The sequence below is a fragment of the Staurois parvus genome, unplaced genomic scaffold (genome assembly GCF_062004578.1).
Source record: "Staurois parvus isolate SC_StPar_1 unplaced genomic scaffold, SC_StPar_1.0 ptg000074l, whole genome shotgun sequence".
Classification (NCBI taxonomy): Eukaryota; Metazoa; Chordata; class Amphibia; order Anura; family Ranidae; genus Staurois; species Staurois parvus.
In genome coordinates, this window is record NW_028317870.1 from 165,392 (window position 1) to 181,990 (window position 16,599).

General features: G+C 40.8%; 1 protein-coding gene across 1 annotated transcript in view; it reads right to left on the bottom strand.

Moving 5' to 3' along the window:
* The window catches only part of LOC149469316 (plasma membrane calcium-transporting ATPase 2-like), a 284,319-nt gene that overhangs the window by 119,919 nt on the left and 147,801 nt on the right, over nt 1-16,599 (bottom strand). The window contains exon 2 of the mRNA XM_089669397.1: nt 1,583-2,066. Coding sequence (XP_089525523.1) covers nt 1,583-1,778 — 196 coding nt within the window. The 5' untranslated portion in view covers nt 1,779-2,066. The remainder of the gene's footprint in view (nt 1-1,582; nt 2,067-16,599) is intronic.

The following is a 16,599-nucleotide window of genomic DNA, read 5'->3' on the forward strand; positions in this document are numbered from 1 at the left end:
AATAACAGTTCCTACTACAGTGGTTTCCAGCTTCTAGAGCAGTAGTCTTCAAACTGTGGCCCTTTGGTAGCTTTTATCTGGCCCTTGGGGCACTATCCCTCCAACTGACACCAATAGTGGGAATAACACTAATGATGGGGCATTATTTCTCCCACTAATTTCAATGATGGGGCACTATTCCTCCTACTAATACCAATAATGCTGTACTATTTCTCCTACTAATACCAATGATGAGGCACTATTCCTCTTCCTACAGACCACAAACCCTGAGGCTATATTTCTGCTTATGCTGTGCCCAGGACATTTTCTACCCCCACTGGCCACAACCCGACCCCCCTAATGTCTGAGCCAGTTGTTTGAAAGGTTTGGAGACCCCTGGTCTAGGGTACAGCACAGCTACATCATGGCACACAGTTCTGCGCAAGAAGAGACTCTAAAGATACTAGATAGTCAGAAAACTATCACATTTTCAGAGACCCTAAAATCACAGGCTGGAAAAGTTATATTTCTGAAAGTGGTTGTAAATGCTCGAAGTTTTTTAACCTTCATGCTCATTGGATTTTGGGCCCCCTGTACATGGCTAAGCTGCCACAATGTATCTCACATATAGTATCCCTATACCTGGGAGAAGTAGCAGAATGTGTTTTGTGGTATAATTCTACATATACCCATGGCATGTGTGAGAAATATCTCATTAAACTGACAACTTTGTGTAAAAAAAAAAAAAAACCCAAACTTTTTTTGTGATTTTCCAAAAACTTGTGGCAAGAATTAGAATCTTCCATGAACTTAAAATGCCTATCAGCAAATACATTGGGGTGTCTACTTTCCAAAAAGGGGTCATTTTGGAGTGTTTGTACTGTCCTGGCATTTTAGCACCTCAAGAAATATGATAAACAGTGAGAAAATATAAGCTGCATACATTTCGGTATACAGTATGTACCATAGTTTGTAAACGCTATGCTTTTCACACAAACCAATTACATTGATTTTATTGAATAGATTTTTTACCACAAAGTAGAAAAATATCATATTTCTAATTTTCAGGGGTTTTTTTAGTTTATGTAATAAAAAAAGAAAACCCAGTGTTGATCAAATACCACCAAAAGAAAGCTTTATATATAAAATATTAAATATAAAATATTTAAATTTAATTTGGGTACAGTGTTGCATGACCAAGCAATTGCCAGTTAAAGTAGCACAATGCTGAATAGCAAAAAAAATGCTCTGGTCATGAAGGGAGTAAAACATTCTGGAGGTCAAGTGGTTAAATGCACAGAATAAAACATATAGTTGAGTAAGTATACTTTATAACATACACAAGTATTATGTGATCAACACAGCTCTCAGAATTGTGTTCATCGCATATTTCTTATTTTTAGATCCATTTAATTCAAAATGGGTTTCACTGAATAGTGGTATTGTGTGACTTGTAGAATAACTAAAATCAATAGAAATCTCAAAAGAAATTAGTGAAGTTGATAAAATCATTGACAGCATTAATTGTAAATAATTAAAAGCAAATTGTTGTCTTCCAGAACTTTAAACCATTAAGGAACACCTCAGCTACTTATATACCAACCTTCCACAGGAGAGGACTTTAATCTCCGACAGATGCTAGGAACTCCACCATATGTATCCCGTATACGGGTTACTGCTTCTCCACCTCTTAACTCCATGAGCTCTCTCAGTTCCTCTACACTGCATCCGAAATCTCCTTCAAAGCTGCCATCATTCAAAGCAGAAGCACAATGGTGGTCAGAAGAATTGTTTGCCATTGTGGAGTATGTTATGGCACTTCACCTAAAGTCTAGGTGAACCACTTTTAAAAAATCTAGTCTTCTGTCTCAGTTTTGTATGGTACTTTTAGTATATTAATTTTGTGCTATATTGTTTTTCTCCTGCTTCTTTTCTCCTTTCCGTTGTGAGGGTCCTTTTTCTTTTTATGCTGATCTTCTATCAAATATTTCCAGAGAGTACTGGTACTGAAAGTGCCAACAGTATGCAAGGTATGTGATCCTGGTAAAAGCTGTAACCTTGTCCAGTGTAGCTGAAATCCATGTATGCTGACAGAAGAGAAAAGATGAAGATGAGAAGTATGTCATTAAATCAGTTTTACTTATGCCACAACCAAACACTTCATACTTTGAAAAAAAAAAAAACACCTGTACTGGGAGAAAGATGTAGGCTTCCACTGTTGACTTCCATCTGAAAATGAAGTTTTCCTTGCAGTCTTAATGATATAATGGGTTAAAGCAGTATTAAACCAATAAACAAGCTGATATAGTGTATATTACAGCATACCAATCCCTAAATGTGGTGGCTGCATTAGTTTTGTTTTTAGAGCTTTTTTTTTCCTTTATTTTCACCCGGTAATCCGGCCAGTAACAAATTTCCTGTCTTAGGCCTCCTTTACACGGGCCATTCTGTATGCACCAGATTAGTGGCAAGAATCTGTAGATTCTTGTGGCTTTGATGATAAATGTATAGCAACAGCAGCAGCTGCTCAGCCTGTAAAAAGTAATGACAAGCTGTTCACATGCAGCCACACACTCAGCAGTTACATGTTGTTAGGGACAGATGAGCAACTCTGGCCACAGACAGATTCATCCAGATTTAGACATCCAACCCTAACTGCAGGTAACTGCGCTCTGTGTGGATAAAGGCGAAGAGTGACTGCTTCTCTCAGCCCATCATGTCTTTGTACAGGCTGAAAAGCTGCTGCTGTTCATACACCTGTACTTCTAGCCACAAGAATCTGCTGAGTCTCCATGCTGAAATCCGATGTATGCATGTAATCACCTTTGTTAAGGAGGCCTTAAGTGTCATAAATGGCAGCCTAGATATTTTTCTCAGCGCAGATTTCCATTAAAATAACAACACTATATTATGATATACAAATACTATACATACTAATAACAATATACATAATAATCTGTCATATACAGAGTATAAAGTCATTATGCTGTACTTAATATAAAATCAGACACAGTGGAGGAGATTTACTAAAACTGGAGGGTGCATAATCAGGTGCAGTTCTGCATAAAATCCAATCAGCTTCTAACTTCAGCTTGCTCAATTAGGCTTTGGCAATAAAACCTGGAATCTGATTGGTTTGTTTGCAGAACTGCACCAGATTTTGCACCCTCCAGTTTTAATAAATAACCCCCAGTCTTCCACAGCTGGGGTATAGCAGCCTCTAGGATAGGGGTCTCCACACGTTACAAACAAAGGGCCATTTTACTGTCTTTAAGGGGGAGCGGCTGTGGCAAGTGGGGGTAGAAAATATCCAGAGCCCAGAATGAGCAAGGATAAACATGGCCTCAGGGTTGGTGGTCTGTAGGAATAGGAACAGCCATCATTGGTATTAGTATGAGGAATAGTACCCCATCATGTCAGGGGAGGAATAGTGATACATCATTGATACTAAGGGGAGGAATAATGCTCCATCATTAGTGTTAGTGGCAGGAGATATGCCCCACTATTGGTGTCAGTGAGAGGGATAGTGCATCATATCATTGGGGGGAAATAGGGACCCAAGGGCTGGATAAAGGCTAACAAAGGGCAACAGTTTGGAGACGACTGCTCTAGAAACTGGAAATCAATGTACTACACTACTACTATAGTGATCTTAACTAGCATCTAAATCCTGTGCCTAGTGTCTGCCCTGCTGCATTATGCACCAGGAGGTTGGCCCCTTGACACAGGTGCCATTCAAAGAATGATTTGCATTTTGTAAATGAATGCAAAGTGTTCTCTGGATGAGGTAAATGTGACCTCACCACACTGCCTCTCCAAATCATCCAATCGGAGAAGGCTTTGTATTCATTGAGAAAATGCACAGCGTTCTCTAAATGGGGCCCGTACCAAGGTGCCAACCTCCTGTGTTAACAATGCAGCAAATCAGCTGTTTGGCAGTGGACCCAGAAGATATTGGAGATAACTGGAGTAGTGGTGCTTAGTACAGTGATTTCCAGCTTCTAGAGAGGGGTCTTCAAACTTTCTAATCAAAGAGCCAGTTTACTGTCCTTCAAACTTTAGTGGGGCTGGACTGTAGCCAGTGAGTAAAAAATGCCCCCAGCATCAATGGGAGTAGACTTTTTCTCCGATTTGGTGGTCTGAGATTTTAAAAATTACATTGCCGCTGTGGTCAGTAGGTGGAGGAATAGTGCCACATCATTGGTACCAGTTGGAGGAATAGTGCCTATCATTGGTATTATTGGAAGGAATAGTGCCCATCATTGGTGTCAGTGAGAGGAATAGTACCCCATCATTGGTGTCTACCGTTCAGCATCAATTCTCCAAGGTCCATTTGGAACATAGGATTTTGCAGGCATATGGTCCAGTGCATGATTAAACAGTTATAATGAACATGTGTAATGATCAACAAGATAACACGTAGCTTAAATACAGTAAATAAATCAAACAGAATCAGCTTTGTAGGAAGAAAGAAAAAGAGTGAGGGAAAGCCATGCACTACCAACAAGTTGAGGCTGCTGAAGACATTTGAACGTACAAAAAAAAAAAAAAAAAAAAATCTTAGGAAGGTCATAGGTTATGCAATTATCTTTCCTTTCAACCACAGGGAAAATTGCTTGATTTCCCCATCAACATATTCAATGTTTATGGGGGAATCCCTCTCAGTGCTATTTTAATCTGCTGACAGGGTACCTTCCCTGTCAGCAGAACACAATGATAATGTTGCCAACTATAGCCAGTGGCACTAATTTGGAGAAAAACTGCCAGGCTTGTTCAGTCAAATGACATATTGAATTGTGTACCAAACCGGCCAAATTTCAATCCATGTATGGGCACCCTTGGGCCTCTACTTCTGCTACTACAGAAGTTTGAGCTGTTTTGAGCTTTTAATTTTATCTGCCTGCAAGCTTCCCTCTATGTTATCCTCTGTGTCCATGCCTACTATAGAAGTTTCCGGGAATTTTAGTGGCAGGGGAGTTTACAGGCAGAAAAAAATTAAATCACTTGTGCATTCAGGAGAGGAGCATAAAATAAAACACTCAAAAGTGAAAAAACGAGCATTAGCTCACATTATGGCATGAAAACACTGGGCACCTTAACACGTGTTCCCGTTTTATTGCATTCTAATGGCCAAAATTCTGGCCAATAGAATGCTTTGATGTCAGGAGCAGGAACACACGGGAACACATATGAATTAACGCAAAAGCAGCTTTTTACTGCATTTTGATGTTGAAAACTCCTGTAGGGGAAAAAATTTTTTGAGCTTCAAAGTGTACATGAGGCCTTAGGCAATGGCAAGATTGAACACATCAACAAGGCACAGGGACTGCATCACCAATTTCTCTCACAGGCAGACTTGCTGATGTGCTGACAAAGCTCTTTTACAGAAGCACAAAATCCAGGCAATGTTAAGGATCAGTGGTTGGCCAAGGAAACTTAGTGCAGCAGATGAAAGATACATAATGCTGGCTTCCCTTCACAAGCAGAAAATAGTCTAGTGGCATCATCAGTTCAGGCCTGGTACACCCATCTACAGCGTGGAAGAAAAACCTGGTCAAAAGTGGATGACTTGAGGCTTAAAAGTCATACCTTCATGTGGAAATATGGCCAAGCATCTTGCCCACACACAAAACACAGTGTTTGGAAAAATAGCAGCAGGTGAAATATTTGGCTGTAACAGAAGACCATGGTTTTTTTTTTATTTTTTGTTTAGGCCTTTCTAGAATTATAAAACAAAAAAAGAAGCAGAATCATCAGGTACATACTGAAAATGCACAAATAACAAAAGAATTATCCTTGCAGATTTGGGTATTCCACTTAGATCTGGTTCACACTGATGCAAATTGTTATGTGATATGGCTGTTCAAATTGCACAACAAATTGCATGCAATGATCAGCAATGGAACTGTTCTAATTGGATTAGAAAATAAGTTCCTGCACTACTTTTGCCGATTTGAAGTGAGACTTGCATAGACAACTGTGCATGAAGATGCACAGATGTCTATGAAGTTGCTCCTCAAGTAAAACTGCCATTCGACAATTCTACTTGGACCTTTCATAGTGAATAAATGGAATCCATCCTTCCATACCATATTAAGAAAGGTCAAGAAAATCTCCTTTGGAAGTGACAGAGACAGACAAATTGACAAAAGTAACACAATGGGGATGATATACTAAAACTGGAGACTGCAATGTCTGGTGCAGCTGTGCATGGAGCCAAATCAGCTTCTATTTGTGGCTTGTTCAATGAAGTTTTGCCCTGGTTTACAGCAATACGACTTCAAGTGAGACATGCAATTTACAATTCGCACCTGAAGTCACATCTAATGTATTAATATGGAACTATCTTAATCAGTACAATGTAAAGTAGCTTCTGTTAAATGAAGTAGCAAGCCGCAGTGAAATCGAAAGTACAAATCACACTGATCTGTGGCTTTGAAATCACGCTACTTCAAGTGAAGTTGCGAGATTTCAAAGTGGCATTCAGTGTGAATCAGCGCTAAAGGATAAAAAAAAAGGGAGACATGCAAGCCAAGGCTGGCTGCTCTGAACCCCTCCTGGTAAAAGTGAAGGCAACTTTATGGGATATGAGTCAAAAGAAGGATATCCCGCAACAGTTCAAAACGGGAAACCTTGAAGCATGGAAAGCACCTGAAAATTTGATGTTGCCTGGAAAGCCTTAAATAGGGGCACTTTCTGTGTAACACCTAAGCAGTTTACCAATCATTGAATGAGGTGGATACATTTGATGTCTTTTTCAGTTTCATCCCCTTTATTTTAACCTAGTAATTTTAAAAATATCACACTTCCCATCCTTACATGGCTATGTCACCCAACTCCACTGTATTTATGTAGCCATGGTTGTCATCCAGGTATACCTTCAGACATGTGATGTGCAACATACAGTGGGGAAAATAATTATTTGATCCTCTTCAGATTTTGTAAGTTTACCCACTTACAATAAAATGGTCTATCATTTTTATCATAGGTGTATTTTAAATGAGACAAAACATCAACCAAAAATCCAGACAAAATACGATACACGTGTTATAAAATGGAGTTGTAGTTCAATGAGTAAAATAAGTATTTGATCCCCAAGCAAAACATGACCTAGTACTTGGAGGAGAAACCCTTGTTGGCACAGAGGTAAGATGTTTCTTGTAGTTGGTTACCAGGTTGGCACACATCTCAGGAGGGAATTTGGTCCACTCTTCTTTACACATCTTCTCTAAATCCCTAAGGTTTCTTGCTATTGCTTGGCAACTTGAAGTTTCAGCTCTGTTCATAAATTTTCTATAGGATTAAGGTCTGGAGACTGGCTAGGCCACTCTATAACCTTAATATGCTTCTCTTTAGCCACTGCCTTGGCGGTATGTTTTGGGTCATTGTCATGCTGAAAGACCTATCCACAACCCATCTTCAGTGTTCTGGCTGAGGAAAGAAGGTTCCCATCCAAGATTTTACAGTACATGGTTCCGTCCATTGGTCCCTCAATGCGGCAAAGTCGGCCTGTACCTTTAGCAGAGAAACAGCCCTAAAGCATAAGGTTTCCACCTCCATGCTTGACTGTAGGGATGGTGTTCTTTGGATCATAGCATTTTTCTTCCATCAAACATGGCGAGTTGAGTTAATGCCAAAGAGTTGAATTTTGGTCTCATCTGACCACAGCAATTTCTCCCAATCCTTCTCTGAATCATTTAGATATTCATTGGCACATTTCAGATGGGCCTGTACATTTGCCTTCTTGAGGAGAGGGACCTTATGGGCGCTGCAGGATTTCAATCCATGGCGGCATATTGTGTTACCAATGGTTTGTTTGGTGACTGTGGTCCCAGCTGTGCCGAGATCATTCACAAGCTCCTCCCGTGTAGTTCTAGGCTGATCCCTCACTTTTCTCATGATCATCCTTACCCCATGAGGCAAAATATTGCATGGAGCTCCAGACCAAGAGCGATTGATGGTTATTTTGTATTTCTTCCTTTTGTGAAATTCACAAACTGTATGGAAAAAGGGTAACTATCCGGATACAAAAACAGTCTTTGTTTGAAACCCTAACATCAATGGACCCTACCAACATTAACCAAATCAAGAATGAATTGGAAACTTTACAAAGACAAAACACAAAAACTTGCCATGAATGGGAAACAAAAAAAACTTCAGAAGCTGCACCAAGAGCAGACCTTTTGGATACAACCTAAACATAAAAGCAACCCAACATCTATACCTCTTACCATCAGTGACCTGGAATCTAATCCGGAATCCCAAGGGATCCCTTGTGTAAATGCTGACCCGACTGAAAATGTGGATATAACAGAGGAACTTGGAATCATCAACTTGTCAAAGCATAAACTTTCCGAACCAGAATTAACCATCCTCTCCAAAGGCCTTACATTCTGCCCAACCACCAAATTGGATCATTTACAAGTATTGTCAGATATGGAGGATTTCTTCAGGAGGCTCAAAGAATATTTCAATGGAGAATGGACAATGGAGTGCTACACAAAGAAAAAGAACAGCTGCTTCACACCTCCACAAGGACGCAACCCCAAACTGGACACCTATATTGATAGCTTCAGATTGTGAGCTACATCCCTGATATCCACCCAGCAAAAGAAAACTCCGTACAATCTTTCACCACTAGAGCTGTGATGGATTTGGTAAAATGCCTATTTTGTTTCCTAATATATATATATATATATATATATATATATATATATATATTTGCTATTTCTATAAGTTTTATAAATATTTACTTTTATATTTTAATACATATGTTGTGTGAATATTTTCTGCCTGCTGGGCCTTGTGGTACTATAAGAAATCCTTGCTTAAGAAATGTCTGCTCACACACACAGACCCCCTCCCACCGTGTGATTTGGGAAACAAAGGAATGTTTTTCTTCTCTATAAGATAAGACTGAAGAAGATCACACCTATACCATGACGGAGATTGTTTTCGTGTGGAAATGACCAATCAAAGACTAATATAATGCTTATGCTGTTGTCGCATGACTCTTGCATCATTCTGCATATATAAGTTCACTTTCTCATTATAATAAACTAGAAGTATTCATAGACTGAACTTGTGTGTCAGCGTAAGTCCCTTCCAATGTGCGCACATTTCAAAGCTAGCGTCATAAATTTTGGACAGGAACAGATAAGCAGTGGACGATTTCAGTCCGTGACTAAAACAGAGCGAAGGGCTATACACGATTTGCACAACAATCAGGCCATCACCATCAAACCAGCGGACAAAGGGGGAGCAGTTGTTGTGATGGATACAAATACAAATACATACAAGAAGGCCATGAGGCAGCTGGAAAATGCCATTTACTATAAAAAACTGGATTATGATCCGACCCAGGACTTTACAAAGCAATTAAAAGGTCTCATTAAACACTGCCAGCCCACCTACATTTAGAACTTATAAATGCGATTCCGGATCATCCAGAAATCGGGGACTTCTACATGCTGCCCAAAATCAACAAGCCAGGAAATCCAGGCAGAACCATCATAACAGGTATGAATACACTCACCGAACAAATCTCAGGCTTTGTAGAAAAATTTTTAAAACAGTTAGTCATGAATACTGCTAGTTTCCTGCAAGACACAACTGACTTTCTGAACAAGATCAACAACATACAGCAATTACCATCTAATACACTTCTAGTGACTATGGATGTAGTATCCCTGTATAGTAATATCCCTCACAAGGATGGATTAGCTGCATGTCACAGATCTTTATCATCCTCACCAAACAACAAATACACTGCTGAGGATGTTACACAGCTCATTGAATTCATACTTACACACAACTACTTTGCTTTCAATAAAGACATCTATCTTCAATGTATGGGCACTGCAATGGGAAGTAAAATGGCACCCCAATATGCAAATTTATTTATGGCTGACCTGGAGGAACAATTCCTGAACAGCATGGAACAAAAACCATACAGATACTTTCGCTATATTGATGATATTTTCATCATATGGACAGAAGGTGAAGAAAACCTAAAACAATTTTACTCATTGATGAACACTTTTCATCCATCAATCAAACTAAAAATGGAATACTCAAACACACAGGTCAACTTCCTAGACACCACAGTATACATCAGGGATGATCCGCTTCACACCTCAATATACAGGAAACCCACTGACAGATGCAACTACCTCCACAGTTCCAGCTTCCACCACCAACACACGAAACGTGCCATCATACACAGTCAGGCCATTAGATACCACCGAGTATGTTCTGACCCAAGAGACAGAGATAAACATCTTGGGACACTAGCAGACGCCTTCCATAAGAAAGGTTACAAGGACAAAACTAACACCAGCAAAAACACAGCCTTGAGAACCTGAAGGGAAAATCTACTTCAGTACAAAGAGAAAAAAACAAACAAACAACCGTGTACCTCTAGTAACCACATACAACCCAGCACTAGAAGGAATAAGAAAAATAATCAAAGATTTACAACCCATCATAACAGAGGATGGAACTCTGAAAGAAATATTCCAGCAACCCCCAATACTGGCTTTCAGACAACCCCCCAACCTCAGAAATAAAATAATCAGTAGGAAACTTCCTTCTGATTATGATGTCACAAATAATGGAAGCAAACCCTGCAATAAGAAACGCTGCAAGCTGTGCAACCAAATCAATCCATCAAAAAGTGTCAGACACTGTCAGGGCAGGGCTGTGGAACGGACAGGTAGGCCTAGTGGCAGGGTAACGCACTGGCTGACGACAACCACCACCAACAGACCGAAGTCCCTCAGGGCGCGGAGTCTAAGTCCCAGGCTGCCCTTCACCAGGGCCCCTGATGGTGGGGATGGACTTGACGCAGCCAGGAACCAGGTCGCGGCCCCCGAGACACCCCGGCTGCGGTAATGGCCGCCGCCAATGGCGTGTAGCTGGTGAGAATGACAATAGCGTAGTCAGGCAAGCTGGGCCAACAACAACGGGACAAAACAGTACAGAACAGTAGACAGAGAATCACAGGTCATGGGCCGGGTTCAGCAATGGAAGGTCAGATCGAAGGAAAACACAGAGAATGGTCTAGTCACAAGCCGAGTCAAATACCAGAAGAGTCACGAGCATATACACAGAGCTGTAGCAAGACAAAGACACAAGACACAAGTGAAAAGAGCATGTGCGGATCACAGGCTTATATGTACTCAGCCACACCCCTCTGGGGGATGGACCTCAGAGACCTGAAGGCATAAAAGCTTCCCACCATGCTCAGCATAAATCCAAGATGGATGCCAGCACATGGAGTTGCATAACCTCTGGGAAAAGGTAGGACCTTTACAGACACTCAAAAGGGATCTTCAATATTTCCGGATCATACAGCTGCACCTCCAGTAATGTTGTGTACCTTATCCAGTGCAGAAAATGCAGCAAAGGATCTTATGTTGGTGAAACAGAACAGAAGTTGCAAACAAGGATGAATCTGCACAGACATACCATCAAGGAACATAAAGAAGGTGACCTTTGCACACCTGTGGGACACCATTTCACACAACCAGGCCACAATATGGAAGACCTCAATGTTTTGGTTCTGAAAGGAAAATTCAAATCTATCCAGGAAAGAAAAATATTTGAACTAAGAATGATAATTCTATTTGACACAAAAGATAACGGCCTTAACTTGGACATGAGATTCCTCAACCATTATCCGACAGCTTTATGACTATTAGCTGAAGCTTGACCCCCTCTGTGTGAATGTAGTATCCCCCCCTCCCCCTCGCTCTTGATGTATCTTATCTGTAGTCTTTTTTTTTTCTCAATCCCTTCTAACATTCTGCTTAAACTTTGTGATTTGTAATAGTACTGTTTGGACTTTGAAGAAGGGGACATACCCCGAAAGCTTGTCCTCAAAATTGTATGTTAGTGCAAATAAAAAAAGTATCACGGACAGTACTCAATTGTTCCTTTTGTGAATAATTGCTCCAACAGTTGTCTCCGTCTCACCAAGCTTCTTGCTGATGGGTCTTGTAGCCCATTCCAGCCTTGTGCAAATCCACAATATTGTCCATGATGTCCTTTGACAGCTCTTTGATCTTGCCCATGATGGTGCCCAAGAAAGATTCTGTGGACAGGTCTCTTTTACACACATAATGCGATGTCGTTAGGAGCACCTTCTTAAATTGACAGGACTAATCTGCAAGCCACATAAACACATAGCCAGTCTGTGGGATCCAGTATCGTTGTTGGTTGGTAGGAGATCAAATACTTATTTTACTCACTGAACTGCAACTCAATTAATTTGTATCATGTGTTTTTTTATAGATTTTTGGTTGATATTCTGCCTCTATCATTTAAAATACGCCTATGATAAAAATGATAGACCCTTCATTTCTTTGTGGGAAAACTTACAAAATCTGCAGGGGATCAAAAAATTATTTTCCCAACTGTATTTCTGGGGAGTTTAAATACATCTCAAAGTGTTACTAAACCCACAACAGTAAAATCAAAACTGTATTGCTAGGGTTTTTGTTTTGTTTTTTTTTGGGGGGGGGGGGGGAGTGCATGTGATCAGCACATGGCCAATGTCCAGACAGAGGGTCAGGGTTTATGGAGCTTTATAGGACAATCCGAGGAGAATGAAAAATCCTAGTAGGTTTAACCAGTGTTCTGCTGAACACTGATAGAAGTCACAAGACTGTCCTAAATACTGATGAGAAAAGGTATTTAGCAGTTTATATTTACAAAAATAATTGCATTTCCATGTTGTGTGTACTGTGGGAGACCAGGTATAGTGAATGCAGGGTCCTGGGTTTAGTAACACTTTAAGGGTTATGAAAATGGAATTGCCAAAATCGAGATAAGGCCCTTGATGGTGCTCAGCACTAGACACTAATTCGTACCTTACTAAAAAAAAAATCCCACCATTGAAAGATGGCTTTCCAGCTGCGGTGGTACACTCACCAGGAGCCACGCTAACACTCGTGGTAGCATGGCAGTAATTACTGCCTCCAAGAGACCTATCCAAAATTGAGCCCCCACACCAGTCCTAGTGTCACCAGAGTAGTGTAAGCCAGTAACAGTTATTTTGTTATCAAATGTAGCAGATTATTTGCAAAGTTTAAAATCCTTTATATAGTAATGGGTTAAAAAACAGTTAAATATCACCAGAGAAAGCTCTATCTATATCTCAAAAATCAGCTCTTAAAGTAGCAGGAGAGGGTTAACACAGGTGAAGGTGGATTTTTGCCTCTTGGTGAAGAACTAGGCAGCTAGGTTATACAAATACCTAAAAAAGCATATGCAACCCTACAATCTGACAGCCCCATGATCTGTTCTGTCCTTGATTTGAATAGTGGTACCACAGTCCACACTGCTGCTGTACAGTGCACTTTGGGCAAGCCCATGTCATTTACTGCAAGTGTATGCTAAAAGACAAAGAAAGGGCGCACAGGCCTAGTGCATTACCTTTAAAAATTGGTTTATTGTATAAAATGTGATATACTCACAAAAGAATGAAAGTCAAAGGCACATCATAAAAAATACAGCAAGGTCCAATCTCCCTGGAAGGTGTCTGGTCGGGGACTATAGACCTCCAAATGGCTGACACGTTTCGAGGCTATGCCTCTTCCACAGAGTCACTACCAACAGATTAGTCATCAGATTGTACAGTGTATGGTTTGCTTTATAAACATACATAGCTTTTAGATACATTTTATTTATATATTTGTATTAGATCCATAGTAAGGGTGTAGTATTTTGTTACAGGTATTAATCCTGTTCTCTTACCTATTTAATTAACTGAAATTGTTTTATTATTCAGATTCACACATTTTTTTGAAGTTCTTGTAGATTAGTTATTTAATCACCTTTACCCGATTTATTGTTATACATTCAACTGCTAACAATTAATAACTGTCTAAAGGGAGGGGGAGGACCTATCAATCCTACATGTGTCCTCCATTCAGAGATTGTTTTTCTTTAATAGAAGATGTAGTACAGCTTCTATGAATGGCACAGCGAGGCAGAAATGGTGGGGAAAGTTGGGCTCTTTTGATGAGAGCCTAGACAGCCCTAGTTCTATTAACCCCTGCAGCACTGGAAGACTACGGCACCAGGGGTGGAGGGAAGGAATAGAGGAAGATTTTATCTAAAAGAGGAATCAGCGTAAGAGACACGTCCTAGTGACTGTAGGATATATTTTTCTATGCTGATTGAGGTAATATTGAAAGTGTGACTTTTTTTATTTAAGTGTATGTATATGTAATATATATATATATATATACACACACACACAAACAAACATATATACACACATACACGCACGCACACACGCACACACCTGGGGCATTGTCCTGCGCGAGTGCAGTTTCTGATGGAGTGCAAAACAGCGGTTGTCCTCTCTGCTTTTTCACAGGTAAATGCTGTTCTGTGATCACCTTGAACTGTCTCCCTGCTATGCACTGACTTTTTGCAAACTTAGGGTAAATGCTTTTCTGTGATCTCCACTTTAAACTGCCTCGCTGCAACTCTACAATTAGTGCCATATCTTTTTGTCTGCTTGTGGTGATTGATTCTCACCTCCTTTTCCTTTCTGTGATCAGAGGATCATTCATCTTTTATGACTTTGGCCTGTGTCTGTGGCTGGTCTGGTTTTGACCAACCTCCCCCCAAATTCATGTGATCCTTATCAGTTCCAAATTGGGTGGAGAAGAGTTGCTCATTTGATCATCTCCCTTTAAATTTAGGCCAGTTTATGGGCGGGAGGGGTACAGTCACAGACGGAGCATTGTCCTGCATGAGTGCATTTTCCGCTGAAGTGCAAAACAGCAGTTGAACACAGCAGTTTAACTAAAGCAGGATAACTCAAGCAGCCGGAAGATACAACAAAGAACTCTACTGCACGCTCGATGGACAGCAAGCAAACGTCCATGTACCTTTTAATATGCCCCCTCTACTCCTCCTTTTCATATTACTATCCTCCGTTCTCAAAATATTATTTCTTTACGCCTCTGCTTCACCCCAAAATGTATATATATCACCATCACTTCTACCATATCCCTACCACTGCTCTCATCACCTCCTGCTAATACTTTACTCACCTGCTGACATAAACACCAGGACAGGAAGGCATGTGCACTCGTAAGCATCCCGCTCCCATCTTACTTTCGTTACCCTCCTTCTCCTAACCACTTGGGATATATCCCCAAACCCTGGTCCTCCTGTATCTCACCCCCATACCAGGCACCCTCCTTCCTCTGGGAATATCCAGAACCCACTTAATTTAATTTCAATCCCCATGCTTCTAAAAACCTTTTTCATGTGCACTCTGGAATGCCCGCTCTGTTTGTAATAAGCTCATCTCTGTCCATGACTTTTTTGTCTCTCACTCCCTTAGCCTACTAGCAATTAAGGAAACCTGTCTTCAAGCATCAGATTCTTCTTCTCCCGCAGCAATTTCCTACGGAGGCCTTCCCTGGACTCACTCAGCCAGACCCAGTGGTCAGAAAGGAGGTGGAATTGGTTTGCTTCTATCCCCACTGAGCACCTTTCAAGTCTTTCCTAACCCTCCCTCTCTATCCTTCTCTTCTTTCAAGACTCACTACATTCGGCTGTTTTCTCCCATTTCTCTGAGGATTGCAGTGATAAACCGGCCACCTGGACCGGTGTCGCGCTTTCTTGATGACTTCTCTGCTTGGCTACCCTACTTTCTCTCTTCTGAAATACCCACTATCATTCTTGGAGATTTTAGCATCCCCATTAGTGTGAACAACCCGGCTACATCCCAAATCTTCAACCTAACCTCATCCTTTGCCTTAACACAATGGATACAGTCCTCCACTCACTCTGATGGGAATACATTAGACCTTGTTTTCTCCCATCTTTGCACTCCCTACAACCTCACCAACACTCCCTTTGATCTCTCTGATCACAATCTCATCACCTTCAGTGTCCTTGTTTTCAAACACTTATCCCTCCAAGCAGCAAACAATTACCCACAGAAACCTTCACAACTTATGCCGGCAATAGACGGTTCGAAAATCGGCCGATTTTTCGTCCGAAAGGTTAATCGGACGATTTTCGCACTGTTAGTGGGTTAATTGGTCGGCCGGTTTTCGGGTTTTTTTGCACTTTTGGATTATCGGTCATGTTGGAAAATTTGTGGAAAACGACCGATTTTCACGTCAATGGTGGACAAATCGTACGATCGTTTTAACGAAAAAAAAATATGCGCATGAGCCGTGACCTGGAAGGAAAAAAGTTTTGAGAAAGGAGAAGTTTTGGCTGTTATATGGGGTGAACTTTTTGACTTGGTCGGCCGATTTTTGTAATCGTTGGTGGTTACGTCAGTTTAACGAATTACCGATTTTTTGTTTATCGTTCAAAAAAATGCACGGTTTTTGAGCAGTCTATGGACTGCATTAAACCCTTCTCTTTTCCACTCTATAACTGACCGCCTCTATGTCAGAATCTCTCCCCTGTCCTGCCCTGACCTGGCCACTGCTGTCTACAACAGTGCGCTTTCATCCACACTAGACTCACTTGCTCCTCTAACTACACGAAGTATAAGGCTCTGACCATTACAACCGTCGCAGACTGATGACACCAGAAATCTTAAGCGACATAGTCATGCACTGGAGCAAATGTGGC